General features: G+C 68.9%; 1 protein-coding gene across 1 annotated transcript; it reads right to left on the bottom strand.

Moving 5' to 3' along the window:
• Positions 1 to 57: 57 nt before the first annotated feature.
• On the bottom strand, positions 58 to 13019 carry BAZ2A (bromodomain adjacent to zinc finger domain 2A). Its single transcript, XM_057424093.1, has 26 exons — positions 12853 to 13019; positions 12609 to 12752; positions 12214 to 12369; positions 11891 to 12106; positions 11731 to 11791; positions 11533 to 11641; positions 11349 to 11450; positions 10535 to 10745; positions 10399 to 10460; positions 10251 to 10316; positions 9965 to 10156; positions 9617 to 9871; positions 8447 to 8661; positions 8302 to 8376; positions 6265 to 6436; positions 6123 to 6182; positions 5894 to 6029; positions 5297 to 5808; positions 4112 to 4328; positions 3881 to 4036; positions 2961 to 3124; positions 1778 to 2061; positions 1558 to 1690; positions 1326 to 1472; positions 287 to 510; positions 58 to 205 (listed from the first exon to the last, which is right to left on the bottom strand). The coding sequence occupies exons 1-26, from the start codon at positions 13016 to 13018 to the stop codon at positions 58 to 60; spliced, it is 4383 nt and encodes a 1460-aa protein (XP_057280076.1). The 5' UTR covers position 13019.
• Positions 13020 to 13598: the final 579 nt, after the last annotated feature.

The following is a 13598-nucleotide window of genomic DNA, read 5'->3' as shown; positions in this document are numbered from 1 at the left end:
CATCCCCCTCAGGCCCCCCATCCCTATTGGACCCCCATCCCCGTCGGGCCCCACGGCTCACCCTCCCCGCAGCAGCCGCGTGCGCATGGTGCCCAAGTCCATGGGGTTCTTGATGATCCTGCGGTAGCCGGGGACCAGGCGGGGGTTGACGGGCTCCAGGAAGGGCCAAGCGTCCTCGTGCGCCTCCATCTCCATCAGGATGATCCTGAGGGAGCAGCGGGCTCAGGGGGGAGCGCCCTGGGCATGGACACCCCCATTCCCCCCCCCTTTCCTTGGCCCCACTCACTCGCAGCAGGTCAGGTCGCTGGGTTGGCTCCGCAGCGTCACCCCCCTGCGCTTGGCAGGGGACAGCCCCTCACCGGGGCATCGGGGCGCGGGCAGCCCCTCGCGGCGGCGCCGGCGCCGGGGGCTCCCCTCCTCGTCCTCCTCGGCCAGGCTCCCCCCGAAGACGCGGCCCCGTTTCCGCTTCTTGCCTCGCCGAGGGGAGATGGGGTCCTGGAACTGCCCTGCCTGCGGGGATGGGAGAGGGTGAGAGCGGAGGGGAGGGGAGGGATGGGAGGGAAGGGATGGAAGGGGATGGGATGGGATGAAAGGGGATGGAAGGGGATGGGTTGGAAGGGGATGGAAGGGGATGGGTTGGAAGGGATGGAATGGGAGGGGAGGAAAGGGATGGGATGGAAAGGGATGGGATGGAAAGGGATGGGAGGGAATGGGTTGGAAGGGGATGGAATGGAAAGGAAGGGATGGAATAGAAGGGGATGGAAGGGAAGGGGATGGGATGGAATGGATGGAAAAGAAGGGGATTGGAAGGGGATGGAATGGAAAGGAAGGGATGGAATAGAAGGGGATGGAAGGGAAGGGGATGGGATGGAAGGGGATGGAATGGAAGGGGATGGAAGGGATGGAATGGAAGGGGATGGGATGGAAGGGGAGGGGATGGAAGGGGATGGAAGGGAATGGGTTGGAAGGGGATGGAATGGAAAGGATGGAAAGGAAGGGATAGAAAGGAAGGGATGGAATGGAAGGGGATGGGATGGATGGAATGGGATGGAACAGAAGGGGAGGGGATGGGATGGAAGGGGATGGAATGGAAGGGATGGAAAGGAAGGGATGGAATAGAAGGGGATGGGAGGGGATGGAAGGGATGAGATGGAATGGAAGGGATAGGATAGAAGGGGATGGAATGGAATGGAAGGGGATGGAATAGAAGGGATAGAACAGGATGGAGTGGAAGGGGATGGAATAGGATGGAACGCAATGGGATGGGATGGGAACGGGAAGTCACCACCGCAGGCGGGCGCACAAGGGGCTGCCCCACGGCGTACCCGCGCGACGCAGACGGAGCAGAACCAGTCTCCCTCGGGCACCTCGCTCATCTTGGGCCGGTGGCAGTAGAGGTGGCAGCCGCGGTCGCAGCCGTCGCACAGCAGCAAGTGCTCGTCGTCGTCGCCGCGCCGGCACACGAGGCAGGTCTGCGGGGAGCGCGGCTCAAGCCCGGCCCCACCACCACCGCCGCCGTTTCCCCCCCGGGTCCATCCCCAGCGCCCCGCTCCTCACCACTCTGTTGACCGACTTCTCCCAGGCAATGGACTTCTCGAGCTGGTGGATGCAGAGGGAGACCTGGGCTGCGCTGCGGCACCGCTCCAGCGTCTGCCGCCACGTCCGCACGCGCGGCGTGATCTCGTAGGCTCTGCGATGGGAGCAGCGGGGATCAATGGGGACCGATGGGGACAGGGGGGATCCCTGCGCACCCCGCCGCAGGAGGAGGGGGGCTCACATCTCGGTGGGGCCCAGGCTCAGCTCCTCGGCGCCGCTCAGCACCGCTTTCTCCACCACGACCTCGTGCAGGGGCCACAGGGGCTCCTTGAGGTAGCGCCGCTCCACGTTCTGCTCCAGCGCCGCCAGGCGCAGCACGGCCAGGTCCAGCGGGTTGGTGCGCTCCCGGCGCAGCGGCAGCCCGTCCCGCCGGCTCCGCACCGTGATGTCCTCCAAGGGCTCCACCTTGTGCTCGCAGTACCGCAGGTCCTCGCGCGTGGAGTCGGGGCTGGGGCACGTCCAGCCCTATGGGATCGCGGAGTGGGGTCAGGAGGGGTACAGGGATGCGGGTACCGGGATGTGGGTACTGGGATGCGGGTACCGGGATGCGGGAACTGCGATGTGGGTGCAGGGATGCGGGTGCAGGGATGCGGGTGCAGGGATGCGGGTGCAGGGATGCGGGTACCAGGATGCAGGTAGCGGGATGCAGGTAGCAGAATGCGGGTAGCGGGATGTGGGTACAGAGATGTGAGTACCGGGATGCGGGTACCGGGATGCGGGTACCGCAATGTGGGTACAGGGATGCGGGTACAGGGATGCGGGTACCACAATGTGGGTACAGGGATGCGGGTACAGGGATGCGGGTACCGCGATGAGGGTACCGCGATGTGGGTACAGGGATGCGGGTACCGCGATGAGGGTACCGCGATGTGGGTACAGGGATGCGGGTACCGCGATGAGGGTACAGGGATGCGGGTACCGGGATGTGGGTACCGGGATACGGGTACAGGGATGCGGGTACAGGGATGCGGGTACCGCGATGTGGGTACAGGGATGCGGGTACCGCGATGAGGGTACCGCGATGTGGGTACAGGGATGCGGGTACCGGGATGTGGGTACCGCGATGTGGGTACAGGGATGCTGGTACAGGGATGCGGGTACCGTGATGAGGGTACCGCGATGTGGGTACAGGGATGCGGGTACCGCGATGTGGGTACAGGGATGCGGGTACCGCGATGAGGGTACCGGGATGTGGGTACCGCGATGTGGGTACAGGGATGCTGGTACAGGGATGCGGGTACCGCGATGTGGGTGCCGCGATGCGGGTACAGGTTTGCGGGTACCACGATGTGGGTACAGGGATGCGGGTACAGGGATGTGGGTACCAGGATGCAGGCACGGCGCCGCGGCGCCCCAGGACCCACCCGGATCTGCAGGTCGGCCATCAGCACACGCTGCTCCAGCTCCTCCACCCACTGCAGCACAGCCAGGTCGGTCTCGTAGGCTCGGTCCATCACCGACCACCGGGCCAGGGCTTCCTGAGACACGGCGGCTCCGGCCGCCTCGGGGCGCGGGTGGAAGATGGGGTCTGGAGGGGGAGAACGCAGAGAAGGGGATGGGGCCCACAGGAAGGGATGGGGAATGCATAGAAAGAGATGGAGGATGCATAGAAGGGGATGGATGCATAGAAGGGGATGGGGTACGCATAGAAGGGGATGGATACATAGAAGGGGATGGGGTACGCATAGAAGGGGATGGATACATAGAAGGGGATGGGGGACACATAGAACGGGATGGGGGATGCATATGAGAGGATGGGGAATGCATAGAAGGAGATGGGGGCCACACAGAGATGGGGAATGCATTGAAGAGGATAGGGGACGTGTAGAAGGGGATCGGGGAATGCATAGAAGGGGATGGGGGATGCAGAGAAGGGGATGGGGAACTCATAGAAGGGATAGGGGACGCATAGAAGGGGATGGGGGACGCGTAGAAGGAGATGGGGGTCGCACGGGAGGGGATGGGGGTCACACAGGAGGGGATGGGGGTCGCATGGGAGGGGATGGGGGTCACACGGGAGGGGATGGGGGTCGCACGGGAGGGGATGGGGGTCACACGGGAGGGGATGGGGGTCGCATGGGAGGGGATGGGGGTCACACGGGAGGAGATGGGGGTCGCACGGGAGGGGATGGGGGTCACACGGGAGGGGATGGGGGGGTCGCACGGGAGGGGATGGGGGTCGCACGGGAGGGGATGGGGGTCGCACGGGAGGGGATGGGGGTCACACAGGAGGGGATGTGGGGCCGGGGGGGGATGCGGGGCGCAGGCACCCCCCGGGCAGTACCGGTGCTGGCGCGCAGGCAGACCTCCCGCAGGAACTCCTTGTGCTTGGTGAGGTGCTTGTGCAGCGCCTTCTCCCGGATGCCCCTCGGGTGCAGCGCCCGCGCCACGGCCTCCAGCTCCTCGGGGTGCTGCAGCCACCACCACCCGCTCTGCATCTCTAGGGGGGGGCACAGCACGGCTCAGCACCGCTCAGCACCGCTCAGTGCCGCCCCAATGGGAGCCCAGCGCTCACCGGGGGGCACCGGCTGCTCCGTCTGCTGCGACAGCAACTTCTGCTCCATCTGCTTGAAGAACTTGGTCGGGGGCCGCCCCCGGCGCTTGGGCTGCCCCCCCGGGGGCTCCAGGCTGCCCCGGCTCCTGGGGCAGGCGCCGTGGGTCCGGGTGCCGGCGGGGACCGGAGTGGAAGCGAGCAAAGGAGCCGTGGGGTCGTCGGTGGGGAGGCCGTTGAGCTGGTGGGGATGGAGGGGGTCAGGTGGGGATGGAGGGGGAGAAAAGGGGATGAGGGGGCAGGTGGGGATGGAGGGGGGCAGGTGGGGATGGGGGGAGTAGGGGGGATGGGGGGGAGAAGGGGATGGAGGGGGGGGCAGAAGGGGATGGAGGGGGGCTGATGGGGATGGAGAGGGGGCAGAAGGGGATGGGGGGAAAGGGAATGGAGGGGGGAAATAGGGGATGGAGAGGGGGTAGATGGGGATGGAGGGGAAAGAGAATGGAGGGGGAGAAAAGGGGATGGAGAGGGGGTAGATGGGGATGGAGGGGGTCAGGTGGGGATGGAGGGGGAGAAAAGGGGATGGGGGGACAGGTGGGGATGGATGGAGGGGGGCAGGTGGGGATGGAGGGGGGCAGGTGGGGATGGGGGGGAGTAGATGGGGATGGGGGGCAAAAGGGGATGAAGGGGGGGCAGAAGGGGATGGAGGGGGGCTGATGGGGATGGAGGGGGGTAGAAGGGGATGGAGAGGGGGCAGAAGGGGATGGGGGGAAAGGGAATGGAGGGGGGAAATAGGGGATGGAGAGGGGGTAGATGGGGATGGAGGGGGTCAGGTGGGGATGGCAGGGAGTAGATGGGGATGGGGGGCAAAAGGGGATGGAGGGGGGTAGAAGGGGATGGAACTGGGGCGGATAGGGATGGAGGAGCAGAAGAAGGGGATGGAATTGGGGCAGATGGGGATGGAGGGGAGCAGAAGGGGATGGAGGGGAGCAGAAGGGGCGCAAAAGGGGATGGGGGGGGCAGAAGGGGATGGAACTGGGGCGGATGGGGATGGAGGGGGATAGATGGTGATGGGGGGGCGGAAGGGGATGGAACTGGGGCGGATGGGGGCGGCCCCACGGCTCAGCCCCAGACCCCCGCCGTGTTCCCGGTCTCAGCACCCCAGCGCCCGCCAGGGGGCCCCATCCTGCTCCCCCCCCGCCCCGCACGCACCTGCCGGGCCGTGCCCTTGGGCTGAGCACGGGAGGAGGCAGCGAGGGGGGCTCGGTCTTCACCGGGGGTGCGGGTCCGGGCAGGGAACCAGGGCCCCCGCTTGTCCTCCGGGGCGCTCTCCTCCTCCTCCTCCTCCTCCTCCTCCTCCTCGGTGGGGTCCGATGGGGCCTCGGGCACCGGGAGCCCCGGGTCCCCCTTCCCGGGGCTGCTGTCGGGGGTGAGCACGGAGCCCTTGAGCAGGGAGGCCTGGGTCTGGCTGAGCCAGGACAGGAACGCCGATTGACTGAGGTCGTGCTGGCTCTGCCCCACGGCCAGCGGCTCCTCCAGCGCCCCATTGAGCAGGGGCGGCGGGGGCCGGGGCCCGCAGTGCTGGGGCAGCTCCTCCTTGCTCTTGCGGGGCCGGCCCCGGGACCGCGATGCCGGGGGGGGCACCCGGGTGGCGACGGGCACCGGCACCGGCTCCGGCTTCACCGGGGGCACCTTCTCCTCCTGCGGGGGCTCCGGCTCTGCCGCTGCAGGGAGGCGATGGGGCCGTTGGGAGCCATTCCCCGGTGTGGGGTGTGGGGGGGGTCCCCTCCATCCCTGCCCCACACTCACCCTCCGCGCCCTCCACGAAGATGCCGCCCAAGTGGGGCAGGACCCAGTAGCGCCGCCGGTACCGGTCCTGCCCCAGCGATGCCGCTCGCAGCGTCTGCGAGGAGTGGAGCAGCTTCTTGCGGAAGAACATCTGCCTCTATGGGGAGAGCGCAGCGTGGGGCCGGGCCCCACAGAGCCCCACAGAACCCCGCGGTGGGGCTGGACCCCCCCCACCCCATCGCCCGCTCACCTTGGCCAGCTTCTCGATCTGCCGCTCGAGCTCGGGGATGCTGGAGCCGGACGCGTCGAGCTGGGGGCGGGATGGGGGCAGTGAGGGAGCAGCGATGGGGATGGAGCCCCCGCCCCACGGCTGCGCCCCACGGGGCACCCACCTCGTCCTCCCTGCGGGAGCGGCGGCCCCGCTTCTCCTCCTCCTCCTCCTCCTCGTCCACGTCCAGGGCCGGGTCCTCGCTGAGGCGGGAGCTGCGCCGCCGCCGCCCGGGCTCCAGCCCCGGGAGCTCCGACTCGGGCCGCCCGGTTCTCTTGGCCAGGGCCACCTTGAGCCTGCCCCACACAGCACGGGGCTCACTGCCTGCCCCACTGCCTGCCCCATTGCCTGCCCCACTGCCCGCCCCACTGCCTGCCCCACTGCCTGCCCCACACAGCACGGGGCTCACTGCCTGCCCCACTGCCTGCCCCATTGCCTGCCCCACACAGCACGGGGCTCACTGCCCGCCCCACTGCCTGCCCCACTGCCTGCCCCACACAGCACGGGGCTCACTGCCTGCCCCACTGCCCGCCCCACTGCCTGCCCCACTGCCTGCCCCACACAGCACGGGGCTCACTGCCTGCCCCTCACAGCACAGGGCTCACTGCCTGCCCCACTGCCTGCCCCATTGCCCATCTCATTGCCTGCCTGCCATTGCCTGCCCCACACCGCCCATCCTGCTGCCTGCCCCACACAGCCCCACTGCCTGCCCCACTGCCTGCCCCATTGCCTGCCCCACTGCCTGCCCCACACAGCACCTGCCTGCCCCACTCCTGCCCCACCAGCACGTCACTGCCTGCCTGCCCCATTGCCCCCCACACAGCAGGACATGGAGCCTGCCCCATTGCCTGCCCCACACAGCACGGGGCTCACTGCCTGCCCCACACAGCACAGGGCTCACTGCCTGCCCCATTGCCCCACTGCCTGCCCCATTGCCCATCTCATTGCCTGCCCCACTGCCTCATTGCCCACCCCACTGCCTCATTGCCCATCCCATTGCCTGCTCCATTGCCTCACTGCCCATCCTGCTGCCTGCCCCACTGCCTGCCCCATTGCCTGCTCCATTGCCCCACTGGGCACCTGGCTCCACCACAGTCATCCTGAGCCCCCAGCCCTAGGACATGGAGGGGAAGGAGCGGCACAGCAGGACCCCTGCTGCATCAATGCACCGGGGGCACGCACAGCAGGACCTGCTGCATCAATGGGGCACAATCAGCAGGACCCACTGCATCAATGGGGCACTCGCAGCAGGATGCCGTTTGTCAATGGGGCACAAGCAGCAGGCCTCAATCCATCAATGGGGCACACACAGCAGGCCTCAATCCATCAATGGGGCACACACAGCAGGACGTGCTCCATCAATGGAGCACACACAGCAGGCCCCACTCCATCAATGGGGCACACACACCAGGCCCCACAGCATCCATGGGGCACACACAGCAGGACCTGCTCCATCAATGGGGCACACACAGCAGGACCTGCTCCATCAATGGAGCACACACAGCAGGACCCACTGCGTCAATGGGGCACACACAGCAGGACCTGCTCCATCAATGGGGCACACACAGCAGGACCCACTGCGTCAACGGGGCACACACAGCAGGATGTGCTCCATCCACTGGGCATAGGCAGCTGCCCCACGGCACCCATGGGGCACACACAGCAGGACGTGCTCCATCCATGGGGCACACACAGCAGGCCCCACGGCACCCATGGGGCACACAGACACAGAGCAGGACCTGCTCCATCCATGGGGCACACACAGCAGGCCCCACGGCACCCATGGGGCACACACAGCAGGACCTGCTCCATCCATGGGGCACACACAGCAGGCCCCACGGCACCCATGGGGCACACAGAGCAGGACCTGCTCCATCCATGGGGCACACACAGCAGGCCCCACGGCACCCATGGGGCACACAGAGCAGGACCTGCTCCATCCATGGGGCACACACAGCACACACAGGCCCCACGGCACCCATGGGGCACACAGAGCAGGACCTGCTCCATCCATGGGGCACCGGCAGCTGCCCCACGGCACCCATGGGGCACACAGAGCAGGACCTGCTCCATCCATGGGGCACACAGAGCAGGACCTGCTCCATCCATGGGGCACCGGCAGCTGCCCCACGGCACCCACGGGGCACCGGGCAGCACCCACCTGCGCAGCCGCCCCTCGATGATCCACTTGTTCTTCCTGTAGCCGGCCATGCTCTCCAGGCTCTTGTCGATCTCACTGCAGGGGGAGACGCCGGTGGGGCCGGGGCCATGGGGCCGGGGCTCAGCTCTGCCCCACTGACACCCACCTGATGATGAGGGCGCTGCCGTTGAGCTCGTCCACCAGGAAGGCCAGGATGGAGGCTTGGGTGGCCGGGGGCAGCGCCTGGAAGGGTTTGGTCCTGAGCCCCCCGCAGAGCTCCTCGCCCGCCCCACGCGCAGTCAGGAAGCAGCGCAGGACCTCGGACACGGTCTCGCGGCTCAGGCTGATCTCGGCCACCTTCTCCCCCAGGATCTTCAGGGACTGGGAGCAGCAAAGGGAGGGCTCAGGCCCCGTCCGAGCACCCCAAGGGATGGGGGGGGAATGGGGCTGGGAATGGGGCGAGGGATCAGGGGTTGGAAATGGGGTCAGGATTAGGGCCGGGATTGGGGTCAGGGCTGGGGCCAAGAAAGGGATTAGGGGCAGGATCGGGGTCAGGAATGGGGCAGGGAATGGGGCACGGATTAGGGCTGGGGCTGGAATGCGAGCAGGAAGTGGGGCTGGGGCAGGACTTGTAGCCGGGATCAGGGCCAGGACTAAGGCAGGAAATGGGGACCGGGTTCAGGATGGGGCAGGGAATGGCGCTGGGATGGGACCACATCTGCCCTCACCTGGCAGTAAAGGGGCAGGGATGGGATCAGGGCAGGGGTGGGATGGGGATGGGATGGGATCAGGACCACATCTCCCCTCACCTGGCAGTATGGGGGCAGGGATGGGATGGGATGGGATGGGGATGAAGGCAGGGATGGGATGGGGATGGGATGGGGCAGGGATGGGATGGGATGGGGGAGGGATGGGATGGGGCAGGGATGGGATGGGGCCCCCATCTCCCCACCTGGCAATAGTGGGGCAGGGATGGGGATGGGATGGGGATGGGCAGGGATGGGGATGGAGCAGAGATGGGGATGGAATGGGGATGGGATGGGGATGGGATGGGGATGGGATGGGATGGGGATGGGATGGGGATGGGATGGGGCAGGGATGGGATGGGGCAGGGATGGGATGGGGCAGGGATGGGGCAGGGATGGGATGGGGATGGGGATGGGATGGGGCAGGGATGGGATGGGGCAGGGATGGGGCAGGGATGGGATGGGGATGGGGATGGGATGGGGCAGGGATGGGATGGGGATGGGATGGGGCAGGGATTGGATGGGGATGGGATGGGATGGGGCAGGGATGGGGCAGGGATGGGGCAGGGATGGGGCCCCCATCTCCCCACCTGGCAGTAGTGGGGCAGGCCGGGGTCGCCGAGCGCGGCGCGCAGCAGCCTCACGAGCAGGTCCTGCAGCCGCCCCGCGCTGTCGCCCAGCCCCAGCAGCCCCTCCTGCAGCGCGCTCAGGCTCGGCACGTCCCGGCCGGGCTCCAGCCCCAGCACGCGCCCGTAGCTCTGCAGGAACTCCACCACCGCCAGGCACCGCGAGAAGGCAGCGCCCGGCAGCACCAGCCCCGGGATGCGCGACAGCGCCGGCAGCGGCTGCGGGACGGACACCGGTGCTTGCGGTCGGCGGCACCGGGGCACGGCGACGGCAGCACCGGTGTCCCGGTGACCCCCCCCCATCGCAGGTACCTGGTGGTCCCCCAGGCACATGTCCTCCGTCGGCTTCTTCATCTCCTCCAGGAGCTGCTGCTGCCGCCGCCGCTGCTCCAGGCGCCGCTGCGCCGCCAGCCCCTTGTCCGCCCTGCGAGCGCCTTTGCCCTTCCTCTCCTTGGCTCGGGCTTTGTCTTTGCCCTTCTCCGCTTTGCCCTTCTTCTCCTTGGCCTAAAGGAGGAGTTGGGGGGGCGGACAGGAGGGGATGCGTGGGGACGCACCCACCCCTTCCGTCTCCCTGCCCCACGCATCCCCATGCGCTCACCTTGCACTTCTTCTTGGCCTCCTTCGCTCTGGGGGCTTTGGCTTCTTGCTTCTGCTTGTTCTTCGCCTGGAAGGGACCGAGCCCACGCTCAAGGACCCAACGGGACCCCCAGCACCCCCCCCCCCCCCACCGCATCCCCTCCTCGCACCTTCCTCCTCATCTTCTTCTTGATCTTGCTCATCTTGAGCTTGTCCTCGTCGCTCAGCACCTCTATGGGGGCAGAGAGGGATGGAGCCCCGGGACCCACGGCCGGGGTCCCCCCCCCAGCCCCACGGGGGCCGTACCTTGGGCCTCCAGCCTCTTGAGCAGCCGCGCATCCGTCTTGCTGAGCAGCTCCAGCATCCGGGCCTTGGGGGGGCGGCCCCGGCCCCGCTTGGCCGCCGGCGCCTCCTTGGCCTTGGGCTTCTCGGCGTTGCGGGGCCGCCCGCGCTTGCCCGTGATGGCCTGGATGCGGGACGGGATCTCCTCGGGGCTCAGCTGCACCCACTGCGGGCCCTGCGCCACGACACGGGGTCACCGCTCTGAGGGGTCAGCGCGTGGGGGGGGATGTGGGGGACGTGGGGGGGATGTGGGGGGGACGTGGGGGGGGGGGGGACATGGAGTGGACATGGGGTGGACATGGGGGGGACATGGGGGGGACATGGGGGGGGGGGACGTGGGGGGGACGTGGGGGGGGATATGGGGGGGGATGTGGGGGGGATGTGGGGGGATGTGGGGGGGACGTGGGGGGGACATGGAGTTGACATGCGGGGGACCTGGGGGGGGACATGGGGGGGACATGGGGGGGGACGTGGGGGGGGATGTGGGGGGGATGCTGGGGGGGACGTGGGGGGAACATGGAGGGGACATGCTGGGGACCTGGGGGGGGACATGGGGGGGACATGGGGGGGATGTGGGGGGGGATGCGGGGGGGACGTGGGGGGTCGTGGGGGAGACGTGGGGGGGATATGGAGGGGACATGCAGGGGACCTGGGGGGAGACATGGGGGGGGCATGGGGGGGATGTGGGGGGGACATCGTGGGGGGGACGTCGGGGGGGGACGTGGGGGGAACATGGAGGGGACATTGGGGGGACGTGGGGGGGTGGCCCCGGACCCACCTCCGGCGTCTCCCGCTCCTCATAGAAGTCCCCCACGGGCATCCGGGGGCTGAAGCTGAAGTGCTCGCGGCGCACGTCCTGCACCACGTTCCTGCTCAGGTACTGCCGAGGAGGAGGAGGAGGGAGATGAAGGCGGCCATGGGGGGGGGGGTCAGGGGTTGGGGGCTCGGGGCTGTCCCCGTACCTTGATCACCTCGGGGAACTGCTTCATCCTCTTCCCGCAGGGGCCGTAGTACCACGTCTCCCCCTGCCACCGGTGGTTCCCCTTCTTGATCCGCACCTCGCGCCTCCACCTGCGCGCAGGCAGCGTCAGCCCCGTGCTATGGGGCAGCCGTGGGGCGAGGCATGGGGCGGGGGGGACACGGGGCGGATGGACACGTACCCGCGCTGCAGCGGGAAGCGCACCTCCTCCGGCGTGGCGATGCGGCGGCGAGGGGCATCCCCTGTGGGGCAGGGGACGGGCGCTGGGCTCGGTGCTGCTGATGGGGGGCTCACAGAGGGGTTCAATGGGGGGGGGGGGGGGGGGGGGGGTCCGGACCTACCTGATGCTGAGGAGCTCAGCGCCGCCGCCCCCGGCGCGGAGGGAGCCTCGGGGCTGCTGTCGGCGGCTTCCTCCTCCTCCTCCTCTTCCTCCTCCTCCTCTTCCTCCTCCTCGGATGGGGCCGGGGACTCCGGGGTCCCCACCGTGGGGTCCAGCTCCAGGGACCCCGACTCCTCCAGCCCCACGTGGCTGCTGCTGTTCAGGTCCACGCTGCTCTCTATGGGGCCAAGGGCGGGGGCGTCACCATAGCATGGGGAGGGGGGCGGGCTGGTACCCAGAGCGCATCCCTATGGGCTCCCCATAGCCCCGCTGTGGGGCACGCACCGTGCAGCGCGGGGGAGCCGGGCCCGGCGAGCAGCGGGGGAGCCAGGAGGCTGAAGGGGCCATCGTGATCGTGCAGGTCGGGGGGGTCCCCAAGGGGGGATTTGTCCCCCACGAGCTGCGCAGCATCCATGGCATAGAGATCCCCGGCGCCGGCATCTGCGGGGGAAGCATCAGGGATGGAGGGGAGGGGGGGGGGGACACGGGCACAGACCCACATCTGCCCCCCCCCCGGCCCCAAAGCGGTGACCAGGGACCGGCACCGGAGGGGTTAAAGGGGTTTGGGAGCCCCCGGCCCCGCCTCCGGGAAGCGGAGCCCAAAATGGCCGAGGTGGATGCGGAGCCGCGGAAGTTGGGCGCTGAGCGCCCGCCCCACGGCCCCATAGCCCCGGCCCTACCTGCGCCCAGCGCCCCGAAGGGCTCCAGGGGGTCCTCGCTGAGGATGGGGGCATCGTCCAGGCGGGGGGCGAGGGGAGACGCGGCCCCAAGCCCCGGCCCCACCGCGCCGGGGGCGGCCCCGTTGTAGCCGCACATCTTGAGCTCTAAAAGGGAACCACGGAGACGTCGCGCACCCCACAGCGACTGGGGGGGGGGGGGGGGGTTGAACCCGGCCCCACAGCGCCCGCCAGCACCGGGACCTACCCGGCTGCGCCTCCTCCAGCTCCATGCTGCCCACGAGCCCGCCGCCGTTCGCGGCCAGAGCCGCCGGGATGCCCTTGCCCGCCGCATCGCCGCCTCCATCGCCGGTACCCGGCTCCTCCGCGAAGGGCTGAGCGGCCCCATAGAACCCGGCGGCCCCGTTGGGCATCAGCTCGTGGAAGGAGCCGTAGAGCTCCTGCGAGTCGAAGCTGAGCCCCATGGCCCCGGCGCCGCCGTTGCCCCACGGCTCCGGGGCGGGCGAGCGGAGGTCGGGGCCGTGCCCCGGGAGGAGCAGCGGCGGCGGCGGCGGCGGCGGCGGCGGCGGGGACGAGCGCGGGTCCTTGAGGCCGGCGCAGGGGGAGAAGTCCCAGAGGCAGTCGAAGGAGCGCAGGGGCTGCGCGCCCGCGGGGGGGGAGCTGGGGGTCAGCGGCCCCCCGGCACCGGGCGGCGGCAGCGCGGGGAAGCCGTTGGGGCTCGAGCCCCCGTTGAGGCCTGCGGGGGGAGAGCCCGAGGTGAGGAGCGAGGGGCCGGGGGTTAAGGGGATGCCTGGGAGCGGATGGGGCGAGGGGGGGGGGAAGGCACCAGCGGCCGGCCCTATGGGGACATCGTGGTCCTATGGGGACATCGTGGTCCTATGGGGACATCGTGGCACCTATGGGGACATCGTGGCACCTATGGGGCCTCCATGGCACCTATGGGGACATTGTGGTCCTATGGGGACATCGTGGCACCTATGGGGACATCGTGGT

This window comes from Pezoporus wallicus, unplaced genomic scaffold (genome assembly GCF_028554395.1).
Source record: "Pezoporus wallicus isolate ANWC-B61680 ecotype Strahan unplaced genomic scaffold, APGP_CSIRO_Pwel_v1 contig_9342, whole genome shotgun sequence".
Classification (NCBI taxonomy): Eukaryota; Metazoa; Chordata; class Aves; order Psittaciformes; family Psittacidae; genus Pezoporus; species Pezoporus wallicus.
This window is presented reverse-complemented; position numbering and strand designations above follow the sequence as displayed.

Coding starts and splice junctions, on each gene's coding strand:
- BAZ2A (XM_057424093.1), bottom strand. CDS start 13,018: ATGCCCAACGGGGCCGCCGGGTTCTATGGGGCCGCTCAGCCCTTCGCG. Junction 4,329..5,296: donor CCAAGGGCACGGCCCGGCAG/GTGCGTGCGGGG, acceptor CATCCCCACCAG/CTCAACGGCCTCCCCACCGA. Junction 3,125..3,880: donor CTGCCTGCGCGCCAGCACCG/GTACTGCCCGGG, acceptor CTCCCCCTCCAG/ACCCCATCTTCCACCCGCGC.